Source organism: Colius striatus, chromosome 2, assembly GCF_028858725.1.
Source record: "Colius striatus isolate bColStr4 chromosome 2, bColStr4.1.hap1, whole genome shotgun sequence".
Classification (NCBI taxonomy): domain Eukaryota; kingdom Metazoa; phylum Chordata; class Aves; order Coliiformes; family Coliidae; genus Colius; species Colius striatus.
This window is the reverse complement of record NC_084760.1, coordinates 74817720-74835827: the sequence shown is the minus strand read 5'-3', so window position 1 is coordinate 74835827 and position 18108 is coordinate 74817720. Positions and strand designations below refer to the sequence as shown.

Here is an 18108-nt window from a genome sequence, read left to right as displayed (position 1 = left end):
AAGCTTTGGCCAACAATTAACCTGGTTACAGTTTTGATTAAAAAAGAAGAAACAGAGATAATGCTTATCCTGCTCACAAATAGGTTTCAGATCTACAAAGCACTGAGTAAATCAACTGCAATATAATTATTAATCATCATTAATTACCTTATAATATTTTGTTCCAGATTCATTTTGAAATAGTGTGAGGCATTTGCTGTCCAGTCTCCAGTAATGTCTTTTTCTCTGCAGAATGCCCAGTACAATAAAATAAGGAATAAATTACTGTTTTGGCTTTTGTTTACCAATTGTTTAAATGAAAAATGCTTTACATTACTAAGACAATTAATTAACATTAATGTACAGTTGCATCTTAGACTAGATACACTTTGGAAAGAAAAAATCAAGAAGCAGCTCAAAAATTATTTCCCCAAGCCAGAAAAAAAAAAAAAAAATCACTTACCTTACAGTAATAGCAGTGACAACAACAGTTATCTCACACAGGAAAAACACTTACCTACACAGATTTTATTCCTGGTGCACATGCTCATAAAATCTGAATTGTTTTAATTTAGTAACAATTGTGGGAGTCATGCTTTCTCCCTCTGTGCCCTCACACCAGCACTATAAGGGTTCAGTGACTGACCAAGCCTAACAAGTCCTTAATTCTTTAGTCAACACAAAATTCTAGAAGGTCAAAAATCACACAGTGGCAAGACAGACAGATTACGAGATTTAAATTGAGAAAATATCTTGGGGAAAAAAACAAGATACACTAAATAACCATTTTCTGGAAGTCTCCAATGAGAATTGTCTTATCCAACAAAAAGTAATATGAATAAGCTATTGCACGCAACTGTCCCATAGTTTTAAGCAGGAGAACATTTTTCAAAACAAAGAAGCTTTTACAAAGCTAAGATGTATGTATGAATGCAACTTCGCTTGTACCATGCTCATATAGTTAGAAACCCATTTTTTGTTTTCTGTGACAATAATTCTGACCTTTAACTCTGGCCTAGCATGACAAAGTCTGAGACATAGTACAGCAGAGCTTAAAAATCACTACAATCATGTGGAAGCTGAGACTACCTGTAGGAGTTAGACAAAGAAAGCTAAGTCATGAATGGATTTAACACAGAATTCCCAGTCAGCACTGAATGGAAATTGGGTGAAAGCATAAGGGTGAACTCATCATTTGGACATGTATGGTTTTCATTAAATTATGAATCAGGGAAGACTTGGGAGAGGAGAAATTAACAAACAGGTTGGTAACTCATCCAGGGATTCAAAATTTGCCCATAGCCTATTCTGAGAAAGGATGGGTGAGGAAAAGATGACAGAGACACTTCTCATTACAGAGAATGAAGTACCATTTATCCAGAGTCAGCAAAAAAACATACAGATATTTCCATTAAAAGTGAACCTCTTTGGAACTGACAGAAACCACAAGTTGTTTCAGGAATAGGAAATACTCTGACATTGCTAAGTGTAGAGCAGTCAAGCCTTGGCTAGAATCTCATCTGAAATATGCCAGATACTTATTTTGGTTTGTGATAAATACATCTAGGTATTAGAATAATGAACTTTAAAGAAATCTTTTGTAAGGTGCTTTCCGACAGACCACTTGCAGTGGTCTGTTTACTTGACAATTACAGAAAGCAAAAACACTACAGTAACCTGAGCTGACTACTATTATCCCTCAGCTTGATTTCAGCAGAACTTAAATGACTCTACTCCTCTAAATTTCTGAAGTCCTCCTTCAATCAGACTCCTGTGTAGACACAAAGAATGCAACATTTCAAAGAATGCTGCCTTTCATGGACAGTCTCAGTGACACACTGTGCTTCACAAGATCTGAGAACTGACTTCATCCTTTTTATTCAGCTACCAAAAGACAAGAGGATTCACTACCTCCAATCAGACAACTCTAAAGAACCAGTTATTCACCCTTACACAATACACAAAACCAAGGAGTTTGCCTTAGAAGGTTTGATTACAAGATAATTATTGGTAGCACTGGCAACAAACAACGTAGTCTTTCTGGAGGATGCTTGCATACCCAAGGACATGCAATCAAACACAAATCTTTGATCCACTGACATCCAGAGGAACAGTGAGTTTGGGGGACATGGTGTTCAATAACACTCACTTTTAGACAGAGAGAATTGCCAAGGGAATGAAGGGCTCCCATATCTACACATAAATATTTACACACACCTACATCATTAGCATAATAGTGTCAATTATTCCAGTAGTCTTCATTTTACCATGATTTCCACCTTTTCGTGTAGTAGAGTAAAAACACTGATACAAATATTTAGGTCAACTGCTAAACAGAATGAAGAGATAAACAAATTATCCAAATTATCATCTCTGGAAAGCTGAAATCTTAAACATGCAGTCCATCTGATACAATTTAGAGGTGCTTCTCTTTAAAAGTAGGAAAGAAATGTACTGTTGAATCACCACTTACAGAATTTTTAATAAACTATGACATCTCTCTTGCAAGAGATTTCTTTATATTGAACATCTGGCTAAGTTCTTTCACATGATACAGTAAATCAGAATATCTAAATAAAAGAAATAAAATACACTGATTCAGTAAAGTCGTTTAACTTAACATAGCAAGAAACTGAAGTCACTGACCAAATTATCTCTACTAGTATAGTGGACCATCCATCCTTCCTTCACCATTGTACTGCTCTTCCTCTTTGTGTGCTTGATTGACTGTACAACTCTCATGAGAGGAATATTATTGCTTGTTGATGGACTGAAAAAAGGTAGAACAGATAATATTTAACAAGTTAAAATACAAGAGTACTGTAATTCTACACATTTATTCTATAATTTTCAGGAACAGGCACCTTTTCTTCCTTGATAAATTTCATTGATAGATGAAATTTATATGTTATCTGAGCTCCCACAAACTCTTCCTACTACAAGTATTGCAGTATTTAAATTACTCCACAGAACACAGAAACAACAAACTGGAATGAGAACACCTACAGAAACAATCTTCTCTCAAAACAATTACCTGAGACTGCTGGTCTTAACCTAGCATAAAAATATAATTAAAATCAACATTACTATCATTGTCCAAGCTGACTATGCTACTTCTTATGTTATTACACTAATGAAGGTCTCCATATAAAGGTACTTTCAATTTATGAAAATATTAGTGGAGGTCTGTTAATTTAAATAAGAGCTGCACTACAAGATTTTATTAATGCTCAGGGATATTAAACGTCCCACAAACAGGGATTTAACAGTCTCTAATACCTTGACAGAGTCATTAGTTAAACATTTAGGATTTAATAGAAGTGAAGATGAAGCCAGACCCTAAGTTGCCTGGTTTAACACCACAGCCAAGAGCTCTGGTGTTAACAGAAATGTTTGTAAACGCATGAAATCACAAGAAAAAACCTTGTGAAACCAGAATAAATGGAAAAATCTCACCTAGAGGTGGAACACAAAAAAGATGTTATTCCCAGCACAGGAAGTCCTTGAGCTATAAATCACTGACAGTCGGAAAGGTATCACTATATGCTCTTCCTTGCATATTTGCTATTAAGCCCTATGTTAAAATGACCTTCAGTTTGACTTAATATAACTGGCTCTTATGTTATTAAATTACACTATTCAGATTAACATAGAATGTAAAAAGACTAAACTTGATTAAAGGAACTATGTCAGAATTATCAGATAGAAGACTTCAGAAAGATCACATTCAAGATAAATACAGTAAAACTTCTGCCTAAAATGCATATAGACTATCATGTGAATATTAAAACCACTTGAGTAATTCCTTTTAAATCAACATATGCATAACAGTAATTAAATTAGGTCACACTCAAAGACCTTATTCATGTCTTAGCCACGTTAAGCCATAAATTTTACCATGTTTTGATCATCTGGTTTTATTTATTGCAATCATAGCACTGTAGTTTTTCCAATTAGAAGAAACTTATTAGTTGATGTTTCAGATTCTCTCAAGAAAGGATAACTTTACAGAGCATTAGCAAGTTAAAAAAAAGGCCACAAATTTAAAAAAACAGCACTTAAAGCAGTAAAACTGGGCTAATCAGATTAGTTTTACTCACAATATTGAGGAAAGTACACCCAGAGCAAACAAATCCATTTTCTGTCTTACCTGATGGTTTTGACAGGTTCTTCATCTTTGTCTGCATCAAGGTCAGAAGGATCCATAAAGAAGATTTTGTCCTCTGGAGGAGAGGGCTCTTCAGCATCATCTACACCTCGACTACCATCACTGTTCATTTCACTGCTATCAACTTCCATTGGCATATCCAAGTCCTGGCCTGGGCTAGCAGGTTCTGGAAACAATGCAGGATTCAGATATTATTTCAAATACAGAGTTTGACAAAAAAAAGAAAAAAAAAAAAAAAGGAAAAGCCCCACAAATCCAGAAAATTTCCTCTTCAGTTCACACTTTCGCAAGTAAACATAAAAGCTTTTTGCTGAATGATGCAGAATATACTAATGAACGTTATCAATTTGGTTTTGCTAAATGCCAAGGCAACAGAGACCCAACTAAAATAAGATTCATATTGAAAGAAATGGCATGAAAAGCTTAAGGTTTAAATCTAAATCTCATTAATTATTTCTTTTCCACAAGTAATCAGTACTAAGTAACCTTCTGATGCATAGTAATGACAGAGAATTACTCCTGTGCAAGCCAATGTCAACAGAAACCCAACTCTGTTCCTGCTGCCCTTATAGCCTATAATAGCAAAAGAGAAAAGGGTGCCTGTGGTATTGCAGGAAAAGAGTAAAGCAGAATAGAACTTATTCACATTTGGCTCTCTGCTGGCAAAAGTTTAAAGTTTCCAAAAGCTGTACAACTTGCACTGTGGAAAACTATGAATTAAGACATATGAATACCTTCACCTGTGGTCTTTTGGGTTTTTGTTTGTTTTTTTTTTTTTTTTTTTGTCTGAGGAAAGCTCAGTTTAAGGGTGGGAGAAAAATTTCAACATCACTACAGAACAGTTGAAGTTGGAGGGCACCTCTGGAGGTCATCTGGTCTAACAACCCCTGTGAGTCCACTTCTTCAGCCTATCTGGATTCCCCAGGATGGCAGCACAACCCTGCAGTATATCAGCCAGTCCTCACCATCAGCACCAAACTTGCCGAGGGTACACCCCATCGCCCAGATCATTAAGATACTGAAGAGGACTGGACCCAGTATTAGTCCCTGGGGTACACAACTCATTACACCAGCCTCCAACTAGACGTCATGCCACTGATTGCCACGCTCTAGGCCTACCCATTCAACCACCTTTCAGTCCACATCACTGTCTGCTCATCCAATCCACATTTCATCAGTTGAATACTGGTCTAAAACTTAGAAGAGTAAGACTAACCTTTCTTCAACATACCGTTCCTCACCTTCTCCTTTCAAAACTGTGAGGTCTATTTAGAAAACAGTCCTACTTAACTGAGATTTCAAAGAAGTTAGAGTGGGGTTTTTTTGTTTCAGTTTGGCCTGTTTTTTTTCCTTCTCTTTTACTTCAAACTACTGGTCTACCTCTGGCTCCTAAAGGTCATGCATATAAGAAAGTCACAAAAATTGTATTTGTGTTCATAGAGTAACATTTAAAAAAAAATCATATTTCACATGAAAAACGAGCAGACTGATCACAACATATGTTTAATTTTCGTACATTGAGAAGGCTTCTTGATTTTTTTATTTCCCTTCAGCATTCTCAAGCAAAACATACTGTATGTGCCAAGACTAGGTAAAATTAAAGTCATCAGAGTATAAGTTTTACAGTGACTATTTTTAACTGTCAGCAATCTCAAGTGGAAAAAAAATGGGAAGATAAAATAAAAAGATGGAAAATATTCAAACATGAGGGGATAATGCATCTTTTTAAGCATCCAAAGATCTGTCAGTACACAAAAAGCACGTTTCCCATCTTACCTCCATTGAAAGTCACCTCTCCAAGACAGTCTCTAGGTACTTTAGATGCACAGCGTTTGTGACAGTTGAATCTGCAATCTAAAACAGAAGATAAATAAGCCCATGATGACAGTTGAATCTGCAGTCTAAAACAGAAGATAAATAAGCCCATGATACCTGAATCTTACTTATCCTACTCAGATACCAACACTCTGTCATTCACTACTTCCATCACAAGCTTCCATTCAGATTCAAACATTTGCATATAACTGAAGACAGCAGCAATGAGGTCACCTCCATAAGGAAACTAACAGTCTTGTCCTGATATCACATGTTGGTTTGCCACACCACTATTTATTATGTCAGCACTTCCCCTTCCAGTAGAAAATAGTTTTCTACTTCTCTAGCTTTCTCTGTGGTTATTTTTTCCATTATGATGTATTTTTCCCATCCTCTCATCTGTTCCACATTCTTTTTTCCACTGCTATACAACTTAAATATCTCATCTCTATCATTTTTCCCCATGCTGCCTAAGACTTGCAGCCATCAGATCTAGGATCACACACCTATATCACAGAGCAAATATGCTCTGCAGTGAATCCTGAAGTCCAGTTCTCCTGTCATTTAGATTACAGATTTGTCAATGCTCCACTTCTGCCTGCTGACACAGGGCAAAGAGAACAATGTTATGTTTGGATTTGGTCTGACATAGAGATCGAATCTAACCTGGATGAGTGCCAAGGTATCAGATGCAACCTACTGAACAAAACTCAGCATACAACCTTAGTGGCATTAACAGGAATTTTTGTTAGCAGCATTGGGCTGTACTTTTCAACATCACAAATCTGAAAACTTCCTACTGCCCCATGACTGTTTTCAAGCTGATCATTTAGCCTCTTTCTGCTATCCAAAGAAAACTCATTGTGCTCTCCTTTTAAGCCCAGAGAAGAGAAAAATCATTATCTCCCCATTTTTAGTATCAGAGAAGCCAAACCCTGGAGCCAAATACAATGCTGTTCAGCTTCTGAGTGCCTATGAGGAAGCATCCTAGGAGACTGATGAATTGTCCTTTCTATAACAGTGCTTTCAGTCAATGCTACTTCACTAATTTGAAGTGGGCTGGGAGAAACAGAGACATTTCAATCCTTCAAGGGAACAAGAAAGAGAAAGAGTCAGTCCTAATAAACTAAACTACCTCCAGAAACACTCTTGGGTACTGCAATGCAACTCTCTAGGCTAGTAAACAGTCAGAAACTTCCCCCTGCATGCCTTCAGCCAACAGCATTAGTACAATCCCAAAACAGATCCCAAGTCTAGTTCATAAATCAGAGCATCCCATGAAATTGTTTCCAACACACAGCCCCCAGGCTGGGACGCTAAGAAAACTTGTTCACAAGCATGAGTCGTTTTGTCCCAGTCAGCTCAAGTGCCCAGAAGTGCTCCTGCGCACATCTAACTTATTACCAAAACTATAGCTTTAGCAGTCCTGAGATCATTCTCAGAGTGTAAGTAGAAGCCTGGATGAATTCAAGAAATCCAGGACTTTTACAGGTACTCAGGATCATGGGACCGCTGAAAGACCTCAAGGTTTAGGAATATATATGCACAAAGAAGACATTGGTAAGCCTCAAGAATATGTAGAAAAAAACAGTATGAAAATATTTTTATTATTGGGTATCAATTCCTGATATACTAAAAATACATCTAGGATCATACCACATAAATAGCAACCTATTAATATACTTATTTCTGTCCTGTGCATATACATTAACATTTTTCTAGGCTTGTTTTCCATACATAAATGATGTTTTTGTCCAGAGTGAGTCATTTACTTCCCTGAAATTGATGAGGTAGCCCCATTTGTTCAGCTGGATATACAGTCACAACAACTGTAGATGGTCAGTAGCATCTACATGTTAAAACTGCAAAGTATCTTTCTAAGTATTCATTATTTATGTATTACATGTATCCAAGAGACACATTGACTGGAAAAAAAAAATCAAAACCACTTCAGGACGCAGACTTCAAACAGACTACAAAGACTGCCATTTAATAAAAACAGAAACAAAAGATAAATCTACTTCCCTACATGAGACAGCAGTATTTTTAGTCAAAAGAAAGTTAACCCAACTATAAGATCACAGTTTTTGCTTTCCCCTACTGGAAGAAATTGAAATGTACAATGTATTGTCTACTGGAATGAAAATGAGGGTTGCTGCAATCCTCTCCAAACAATGCAAGCTTTCAAAAAATTATACTCCTCCATTTCGCAGTATATAACCTTCTTGCTATCAAAACATATGCTGAAAATCAGTTTTGAATCCAAAACCTTTGGTCAGATTTATTGCCGCAGCAGAAAATTCCATATTTACCTTTACACTGCATTCCTTGGCGGAAAAGGCCCTTAAGAAGACGTTTGCAGTACTGGCATATGGTGGGACGAGTATAAGAGTGAACAGCAAAGGTGTGGGGGACCTTCACTCTGCAAAGCACCATCTTCTCCATCCAGATGGGACGGCCACTCCAGGAAGGAATCCTCTTACTAGGTTCTGGGCAACACCGCTGGAATAAAGAAGGTATGGATGATTTGCATCAAAACAATTTGACTGCCTTTTCAAAGTAAAGCCCATGGTAACTAGAAAGGGAAACATTACACTCATTTTTAAGAAGGGTAGAAAGGACAATCTGGGAATGAGCAACCTGACAGCTTCACCTCTGTCTGGGAAGATCACGGAACAGATCCTCCTAGGAGCTATGCTAAAGCACATGGAGGATAGAGGAGCGATTCAAGACAGTCAGCATGGCTTCAGCAAGGCCAAGTCCTGCCTGAACAACCTCATGGCCCTCTACAATGGAGTGACTACATCAGTGGACAAGGGAAGAGATACAGATATAATCTCTCTGGATTTCTTCAAGGCTTTTGGCACAGCTCCCCACAATCTCCTTCTCTCTAAACGGGAGGTGTGGACTTGATAGGTGGACCATTCACTGGATGAAGAATTGGCTGGATGATCACATCCACAGTGTAATGGTCAATACCTGGATGGAGATCAGTGACAAGTTGTGTCCCTCGAGGGGTGTCTATTGAGACAAGGACTGTTCAGTATCTTCCTGTCATGGTTTAGCATGGAGCAGCTTCTGCTTGGTAACAGGGGGAGCAGGTTGCAGTGAAGACCCGGTAAAGAGTTTTTGGACTCTCCCCTGGCTCCTGGGTTCACACCCACCTCTGGCCCGGCTGGGCCAATCTGGCGCCTCTGTGATCACTATTTAGGGACGGGAATTTCAAGTGCTGGTAGGAGGTGTAAGAATGATACAAGATGGAGGCTACCACACAGACCCCACAGTCAGAGAAGGAAGGAGGAGCACTAGACCAGAGACCCCTCTGCAAGCCGTCGTGAGAATGCAGGCTGTACCCCTGCAACCCATGCAGGGCCATGGCAGGACTGAGAGCCACCAGCAGCTCCCTGTGAGTGCACCCAGATGGGCGAGGACTATGCGGGGAGGTGGCCATGGCACAGGCCATGCTGGAGAGCCTGCATGCCGCAGAGCAGACCCACATGAGAGGCAGAGAGGAGCTGCAGCCTTTGGGATAAATGCACGTCGGAGCAGCCTGTGCAGGCCTGCCATGTGTGTGAGGTACCCCATGGACTTTCAGGGAGGACTGGTGCGGAGCCCACCTGTCCTGAGGAGGGACAAACAGCAGAAGCTATCAGGAATAGACTGATTGAAATCCCCATTTCTTGGCCCCCTGAGCCATTCAGTGGGGGAGGAGGTAAAAACACCAGGATAAGGGCTCTGAGTCTGGGAAGAGAGAAGGATTGGAGAGAAGGTGGTCTTAAATGGCTGGTCAGACTCTTCATTGTTGTACCACTCTGTGTTGCTTTATTTTGGTTATGTTTTGGAGTTTTAAGGTTATGTTTTAGTTGATGTTGCATTAAATTATTTTCTGTTTTCTTCCCACAGCTGAGTAGCCTGGTCTGTTTTGTCTTGAACCTTAATCGGCAATTAAGCTCTCCCTGCCCTTTGGCAATCCTCAGGTCTTTGGTACTTTAGGCTAATCGTGGTCTTTTGTTCCTTGATGGGCCTAAAACAAGAGACTTCCTCAAAGACACAGCAGCATAGTGCATCCTCAGCAAGTTTGCAGACAACACCAAGCTGAGTGGCACATTTGACTTGTCTGAGGGATGGGATGTCATCTAGAGGCACCCGGACAAGCTTGAGAAGCAGAGCTGTGTGAACTTCATGAGGTTCAACAAGGTCAAGTGCAAGGTCCAGCACCTGGGTCTGGACAATCGCTAGCATCAATACAGGCTTAGAGATGAAGGGATTGAGAGCAGTCCTGTAGAGAAGCACTTCAGGGTGCTGGTGGATGAAAAGTTGGATCAATATGCTCTTGCAGTTCAGAAAGCCAACTGTATCCTGGGCTGCATCAAAAGCAGCATGGCCATCAGGTTAAAGGAAGTGATTCTGTTCCTCAGCTCTGCTCTGGTGCTGTGTCCAGCTTTGGGGTCATCAACACAGAAAAGACATGGATCTGTTGGAGTGGGTCCAGAGCAGGGGCTCAAAAACAATCAGAGGTCTGGAACATCTCTCCCATGAGGAAAGGCTGAGAGAGTTGAGGGTGTTTAGCCTGGAGAAGAAAAGGCTCTAGAGAGACCTTATCATGGCCTTTCAATACTTAAAGGGGCTTGTAAGAACAATGGGGACAGACTTTTCAGCTGGGCCTGCAACACGACAAGGGGTAATAGTTTTAAACTAAAAGAGGGAGGATTCTGACTACGTATAAGGAAGACCTTTTTTAGAAAGAGAAACACTGACATAGGCTGCCTAAAGAGGTGATAGATGCTCCATCCCTGGAGTATTCAAGGTCAGGTTGGACAGAGCTCTGACCAACCTGGTCTTAGTGGAAGGTGTCCCTGCTCATTGCAGGGTAGCTGGTGTAGATGACCTTTAAAGGTCCCTTCCAACCCAAAACATTATATGATTCTACTTTGGGGTGGTGGAGGGGGGAAGTGGGACTGAGAGATTGGCTCAGAAAATGATAACATAAGAAAGAAACATGGTCAAGAAGCTTTAAGAGGACATTCTAGTACCCTAAATCACAACCAAGAAAACACCAGATAGAAAAACCCTGCAGAGAGCAAGAAAGTATGTCTGAATCTTTACTTCCACAGAAGCTAAGCTAAACAACCTGGCAAGGTTCACAGACAGCATATGCAGGCCCCTATAGAGGGGATAAAAAGGAAAAAACTGGAGGTAGGCAAAATCAAAACGCAATCACTACTTCAAGCTATCAGTTTTAAAAAGAAAAGTATTGCATGCCTGGATAGCTTACTAAGCTAGACAAATATCTAAACCAGCTTGAGACTTGGGCAGAGAGGAACCCCATGAGATTCAACAAGGGGAAGTACAGAGTCCTGCATCTGGAAAGGAACAAACCCATGCACCAGTACAGGCTAGGATTGACCTGCTGGAGAGCAGCTCTGCTGAGAGAGACCTGGAAGTCCTGGTTGATAATAAACTATACATGAGCCAGCACTGTGCCCTCGTGGCCAAGAAGGCCAATGACATCCTGGGATCCATCGAGAAGCATGTGGGAAGTAGGTCAAGAAAGGTTCTGTTCCCCCTCTGCTCTGCCCTGGTGAGGCCTCATCTGGAGTACTGTGTCCAGTTCTGGGCTCCTCAGCTCAAGAGAGACAGAGAACATCTGGAAAGTCCAGCACAGGGCCACCAAGATGATCAGGGGACTGGAACATCTTTCACATGAGGAAAGGCTGCGGGCTGTGGGAACTGGAACTGTTTAGTCTAGAGAAGAGGAGACTGAGGGGGGATCTCATTAACATTTACAAGTATATAACTGGTCAGGAGGTTGTGGCATCCCTTTTTTCCATTGTATCCAGTGACAAGACAAGAGGTAATGGGATGAAGCTGGAACACAAGAAGTTCCATTTAAACATAAGAAAAAACTATTTCATTGTGAGGGTGAGGGAGCCCTGGCACAGGCTGCCCAGGGAGGTTGTGGAGTCTCCTTCTTTGGAGGTCTTCAAGACCCACCTGGGTGCATTTCTGTGCAACCTGACCTAGGAGTACCTGCTTCTGCAGGGGGATTGGACTACGTGATCTCTAAAGGTCCCTTCCAAACTCTACCATTCTATGAAAAATATTAGAAAAATTAAAAATAGGTTTTGAAATTAACCCCTACCTGCAAATATTTTAAATTAAGTTAAAGCTAAAACTTCAGCAATTAAAACAAAAAGGACATCAAGTATCATACTGAACATTCACCAGGATAAACTTAGTTACCATCATCTACAGAAAAATACAAAGGAAAATGGCCTTGTAGATCTGAGTTAAATCACTTTAAGACTGCTGAAAGATGAATTGTAAATATGATAACACCTTACTAAGCCAAGTATACAAAATCAGATAGCAAGGAAGAGTTGTCAAAGAGGTACTAAAGACACATATAGAAATGACAGTTAATTTTTTTTATAGAAAGTTAAAATTCAGTGTCCACTGAATAAATCTTACCAATAGGTATAAACATCAGAATAAACATTTTTTGTGACTGATAACTAGGTTTTATAGCCTCTATCTGAAAAAACATATAGTCTTGAACTAAACCATTTATACAAGTTATATTTTAAGTTATGGTAAGAACTGTTATACTGTAAAGTAACAGAATTAGGTAAATAGCAAAGACTGTCAAAAGCACTGTTTTTACCCCACCATGAAAGCACCAATGAAACAAACAGATCTTGTCCTGTCACACTGCTTGTCCTGTCTTATGATCCCAATATAGCTGCAATATAATAACCTCTCAGCAATCGTTATAACCATTACAACAAAGAACTATTATGGATGACAGTTTCTACTGTCAGCCTTTCATCCCCTACACCCTCCTTGAGAGAGTTTGAGGGGTTTTTTTCTATGAACTCTGTGAAAAACTTAACAGCATATCGGAACACCCTCTCCTCTCTCAGTCTAAAAGCTTACAGTTTGTATTGCCTTAGTCAAGTAACTATTCTGACACCATAACAGAATGAACCTGTATGACAAAGAAGACCAGGTGTTTTGTTCTTATAACCATGAGTGACAGGCTAATGGCAAAATTTTATATTAAACTTATAACTTAGTTTCCATTTCATTTCTCACAACAATAATCGTTACCAGTAGGTAGGTGTCAGAGTCTAAGACTTATCAGATTTAAAAACAAACTAAAACCAATCCCATCGGTGAAGCTCAACTCCCTCATACTCATTATGAGCCACTTGCAACACTATCTAGTTCCCCAGAGCTTAAAAGATTTAAAAACAGAAATTTTCTCCCCTTCCACATTACATACTTCTTCAGAAGCAGAGGATGTATGTTCAGCTTGTGCTGGTCTTGGAACTGAAAGCCCTGCTCCTGGTAAAGAGACATTAGACAGACGCCTCTTTCTCACTCCACTGCAATTATTTGGAATCTTGAAGGCACATCGCTTATGGTAGTTTAACCCACAACCTGAAAGAGAAATGTCAGCCACAAAAAATCCCAAAATTCACAGTACAAACGTTTTGATACAGTAATTAAGAAAATGATCCAGAAAAATGGTAAAGGCAGAAATAGTTCATCTTAAATTCTCTTATTTTAGTGCTTCTGATGCAATTCACTGAAACAGGGTTTTTGCATTACTTGCTATAATACTGGTCTGCAGTAAGCCCAGCTCTAGAAATAAGGTCTAAGACTCTGCAGCAGTTGACTGTCCTCCCCACTTTTCCCCTCATCAGGAGGTTTCCCTCACTCCCTCACTTCAGAGCACAAGAGCCAAGGAGAATCCATGAAGTGGATCGAGTTATTCCCCTGCAGCCAGCTGGATGAAGACCACTGGAAAAGGGATTTCTCTTAGGAGTATCTCCAATGTATGTGTTCCTCGTGCAAAGAACACACACTTGTACACTAGTTGATTTTTTCAAAGTGGGAAACGAATGCTTCTTAAGTCATTTGCCCAAGATCACACAGTTTGCATCAATATCAGGATCAGAATTTGGGTTTCCCGATGCACAATTCCTTCCAATTCTCATATGCTAACATATCAAACAAGACACATTTTCTCTTCCTCGTCTTATATAGATACACACAAAATACACACTAGAAATCACAAATTTACCTTCACATTTTAATCCTTGTCGTACCAAACCCCAAAGCATCTCTCCGCAGTAGTCACAAAAAGTAGGAGCCTTGTAGGAATGCACGTAAAGTGCATGAGGACGAATCTGGAAATCTTCAACTGTAGCCAAAGCTTTCAAAAAAATTGCAGTAAGTTACGGTTCTTGCCACAGGATCAATAAGGATTTATGGAAAGAATATGTTCTTTTAAACAATGGCAGACTGAAAGAACACCAAAGAGATGTTTAGACACCAGTATCTTACTGTACACCATTTAAATATGCATTTAAAAGATAAGCAAGCTTTTTTGCTGAGGAAAAAAATCCATTGGGTTCTGGAGGCTAATGGACGCAACTAATCAACCATATAAGTCATGATGTTGAAATAAAACAAGCTTTGCTAAAATCAACTTAAGAGTAAGAGTTTGAAACAGCAACTTAATTTTCAAGCTGTTTTGTAATCTATAAAACTTTCAAACGAAGGACAGTTCTACAGGTTAGATTTTTATCCTCGAAAAGTCTTTTTCAGTAAAAGTTTATTAGATTAAATTCTGCATGTATCAAAACAGAACACTGGATAGAGTTCCCATGGGACATTGGAAACTTCACTAGTAATGGTTTGGGATTTTTAAACAACTATAGATATATTTAAATTATTTTTTGTCCATTTTCCTTTGGAAAGGAAAAAAAACCAACTTTAGTATTTTACAACAACATCACCTTGCCCTGATGGCTACTACTCTTTGATCAAATATGCACTTACACTTTATATTCATATTCTCATATTTGAGTTTTACAGCCCTACTGAAAGATATTTATATGTTTTTAAAGTGTTTGGCTTCTAGTGGTCTGTCTGTTTATAAGGAAACTGAGATTGTCAAGAAGAGGTGCAAAAAACAAATTTTCCAAATATGCTGCTCATTAGAAGCAATGAAAAACTCAAGCCAAGATGATTCAAATTCTGAATCCTACATGCATTTCAGCTTCAACAGTTACAATAATAACCTTATTACACACATTCATATACATCAGATTTATCATAATAAATCTGAAGATGATAAAAATGTGACAATGAAATGGTAACAAAACTGAATACTGAAGCATTAGTACCACTTGTATTTTCTTAGAAACCTCTACCCCAATACAGTGACCCTGTATGACTCAAAAAGCTCAAAGCAAGCATGACAATGTCCTATATTTTCTCCCAAACTGCTTAATAAATCACCGTTCCACTGCTAAAACAATACCTACCAGAGAGAACAACCTCAACAAGATCTCCCTCGTGTATCTCTTCTGCTGATGTAATTCGTTGCAAAATGTTATCTGAGTTCAGGTCATGACGGAAGAGGAGAATTTTGTCATACATGCCAAAGAAACCACACTCTGGGAACTGCAATAGAAAGTAAGCTTTAAATTAACATATGCTCCTATCCATAAATCTTTTTAACAACAGCTATAGAACTTGAGTATTTTAAGTGTTCCCTGGAAACAAAATTGATCTGCTGTTTTTTTGAGGCACTGAAGCATTTTCTTAACTGAAATGTATATAAAAATGTGCAAAACAACCCCCAAGCAAACAAAAAACCAAAACAGAAAACACCACACTGACATACAAAACAAAGCATATAAAAGCCATCAATAATAACTTCTTCCCTGTCCCCCCTACCAACAGCAACACTTTACTCAAACCTGAAAAGAAAAAATGCTAGGGTTTTTGTTTCTTTGGATTTTTAATCTCTGAGACCTGCATAATCAGTCTGGCATGTGAAAGCCAATGCAGATCTTTTTAACTCGGATATCACCACCTGTAACCAGTATTTCAAAGGCATTCTGGTCAGAGCAGACCAGAAGCACATTCCAGCAGCACCTGCCACATCTTTCTTGTGGGGTAAGCCAAGAGAGCCTCCGTGTCCTTGTTCTACAACAGTTTAGATTTGCAGATTGAAGAAAAGGGGAACTCGGTTCCCCACAAGGGCAGAAGATAACATTGTACATCCATACAGGGGACAGATACACTAAGTAACACCCCATTTTTCCATGACATTTCTCTGAAAACAGTTTTATTATTCTGTGTTTTCTCCAGTCTTCAAAATATTAAGTGTAATATAGGCAATTCAGAGATAACAAGAGCAGGAATAGACCTTGGAGAGAAATGAGTACTAATCAGCCAGCTCCTTTGGTCTTTTCGTTTAAACTAGAATTCAAATTCAAGGTGGGAACATACACTCAAAGAAGTGCTCCACAGAAGAAAACCAAGAAAAATCTAGGAAAAAAATATGGAAAAGCACCAAAAAAACCCAAACCAAAACAAAACCCTTTTCAATTAATTAGGTTACAGACTACAGTTTGGTAATTTGGACCTTGCACAGCAAATAAGTCAGAGGGTCTACACTGCCCGAAGTTTGTGGTATATTAATCATCCTTAACTAAAGTAGTTATGACAATGTATTTATTTCTAATAAATCAAAGACATAATGAAGATATCAGCCACACCCATTGTTTTCACACTCCCTTCCCATTCAGAGAGAAAACAATTTCCTCTTTCCTGTAATATTTTATCCAAAATATTAAGTTGGCCTTCTCCATTTTGGTGTGCACACCCTATACATCTACATTACATATAATATCCATAATACTGTAGAAAGCAGACTACCTACTTAGACAGTCACAAAGTGAGGAAGAATTTGTGCCATTTAACCCAGGCAAACGCAAAAGATGGTACTAACAAACTTACACTGACACCATTCACTGATGCCAAAGCAACAGGCTGCTTTCTCTGTCTCCCAACTCACTCTTTGGTTCCCTACACAAATTTAATCCTCTCTTATACTCTTGTACAGTAGCCACGATGGTACAGATATGACAGTAGCATTACATTCGCCTAAAGCAGATGCTTTTTAAACCTTTACACAATAAAAGGCAATTGCTTAAAATCCCAGGTCATCTGGAATTACCTGTAAGAACTCCTGTCTTATCATACTTTATTTCAATATACTCATGCAATGATTCATCTCGAGAAACAGTAAACAGCCATAAATATTCAGAAAATTACATTTTTCCAATCTCCCAAAGATTATTTGTATTAGAAATGCAAATAAAAAGCTCAAGAATTAGTGGTGCTTCCCAAACGTGACTCTATCTCTGCAAGTATGCATAGGACTTGACTTCATATCCAGAACATGCACGTTTTCCAAAGGAACTGACAGTTCTTCGTATATGAAACAGTGTACAAATCTGCTTTAAGCCCTAATTCAAAATTCCACTGTGCCTCAATTAACAAGAAAACAAGTTATATTTACTTTTTTTAATAAGTGCTGTGAGGTTTTATTACTATATCTATAAAGAATATAATATAAATTATACTAGACATACTGTTTAGCCAGGTATCACATCTTAATGCTAATATCCACAAGAGGAAGCTATCATATCAATGCTACAATCAAGAATCTTCAAGACAACATCCATTTATGATATATCAATTGCATGATGCTGATAAAAAACTTAATTACACTGAAAGGGAGTGAAAATGAACAGATTTGTGGCATGTATTTGCCTGTGGATAGACATTATACTTTTTATTAACATTGGTATTAATTGCAGCTGCCACAAGGGATGACTGATGATTGAGAGAATCAGCGTGAACTATTGTCTCTTTGTATTAAGTTCACAGAACCACCTACAAACCACATTTATCAAGGATTCTCTAAGATATTTCATAGGTTTAAGTCTCTTATGACTGCTGTTGTTTTGTTTTGGGTTTTTTTTTTCATTCTTTGAGACCATAAACCTATAATTTAGCTGCCAGAACATCCCTACACATAATCCCTCACCCCAGTAACCAAGTCACACAATCACATATCAAGAAGGACTAAAAATAAGTCCTATGATCACATGTGCTCTGCATGTGAACCACCTACCCATTCTCATGTACAAATATTGAATTTAATAAGATGTTTTAAATGTACTATGTTTATTTTGCAGACTAGAAAGCATTAGCTGACACAATAAACAAAAGTTACAGATGAATACTGAAATCCTCTTTGTGACACAAAGTGTAAT

General features: G+C 38.6%; 1 protein-coding gene across 2 annotated transcripts in view; it reads right to left on the bottom strand.

Moving 5' to 3' along the window:
* The window catches only part of PRKD3 (protein kinase D3), a 47000-nt gene that overhangs the window by 17838 nt on the left and 11054 nt on the right, over window positions 1-18108 (bottom strand). For both annotated transcript variants that reach the window (XM_061991118.1, XM_061991119.1), the window contains exons 3-10: window positions 15301-15439; window positions 14052-14183; window positions 13248-13405; window positions 8275-8464; window positions 5924-6001; window positions 4130-4313; window positions 2626-2749; window positions 148-225 (exon numbers count right to left, since the gene is read on the bottom strand). In XM_061991118.1, the coding sequence (XP_061847102.1) occupies window positions 148-225; window positions 2626-2749; window positions 4130-4313; window positions 5924-6001; window positions 8275-8464; window positions 13248-13405; window positions 14052-14183; window positions 15301-15439 (1083 nt within the window). The remainder of the gene's footprint in view (window positions 1-147; window positions 226-2625; window positions 2750-4129; window positions 4314-5923; window positions 6002-8274; window positions 8465-13247; window positions 13406-14051; window positions 14184-15300; window positions 15440-18108) is intronic.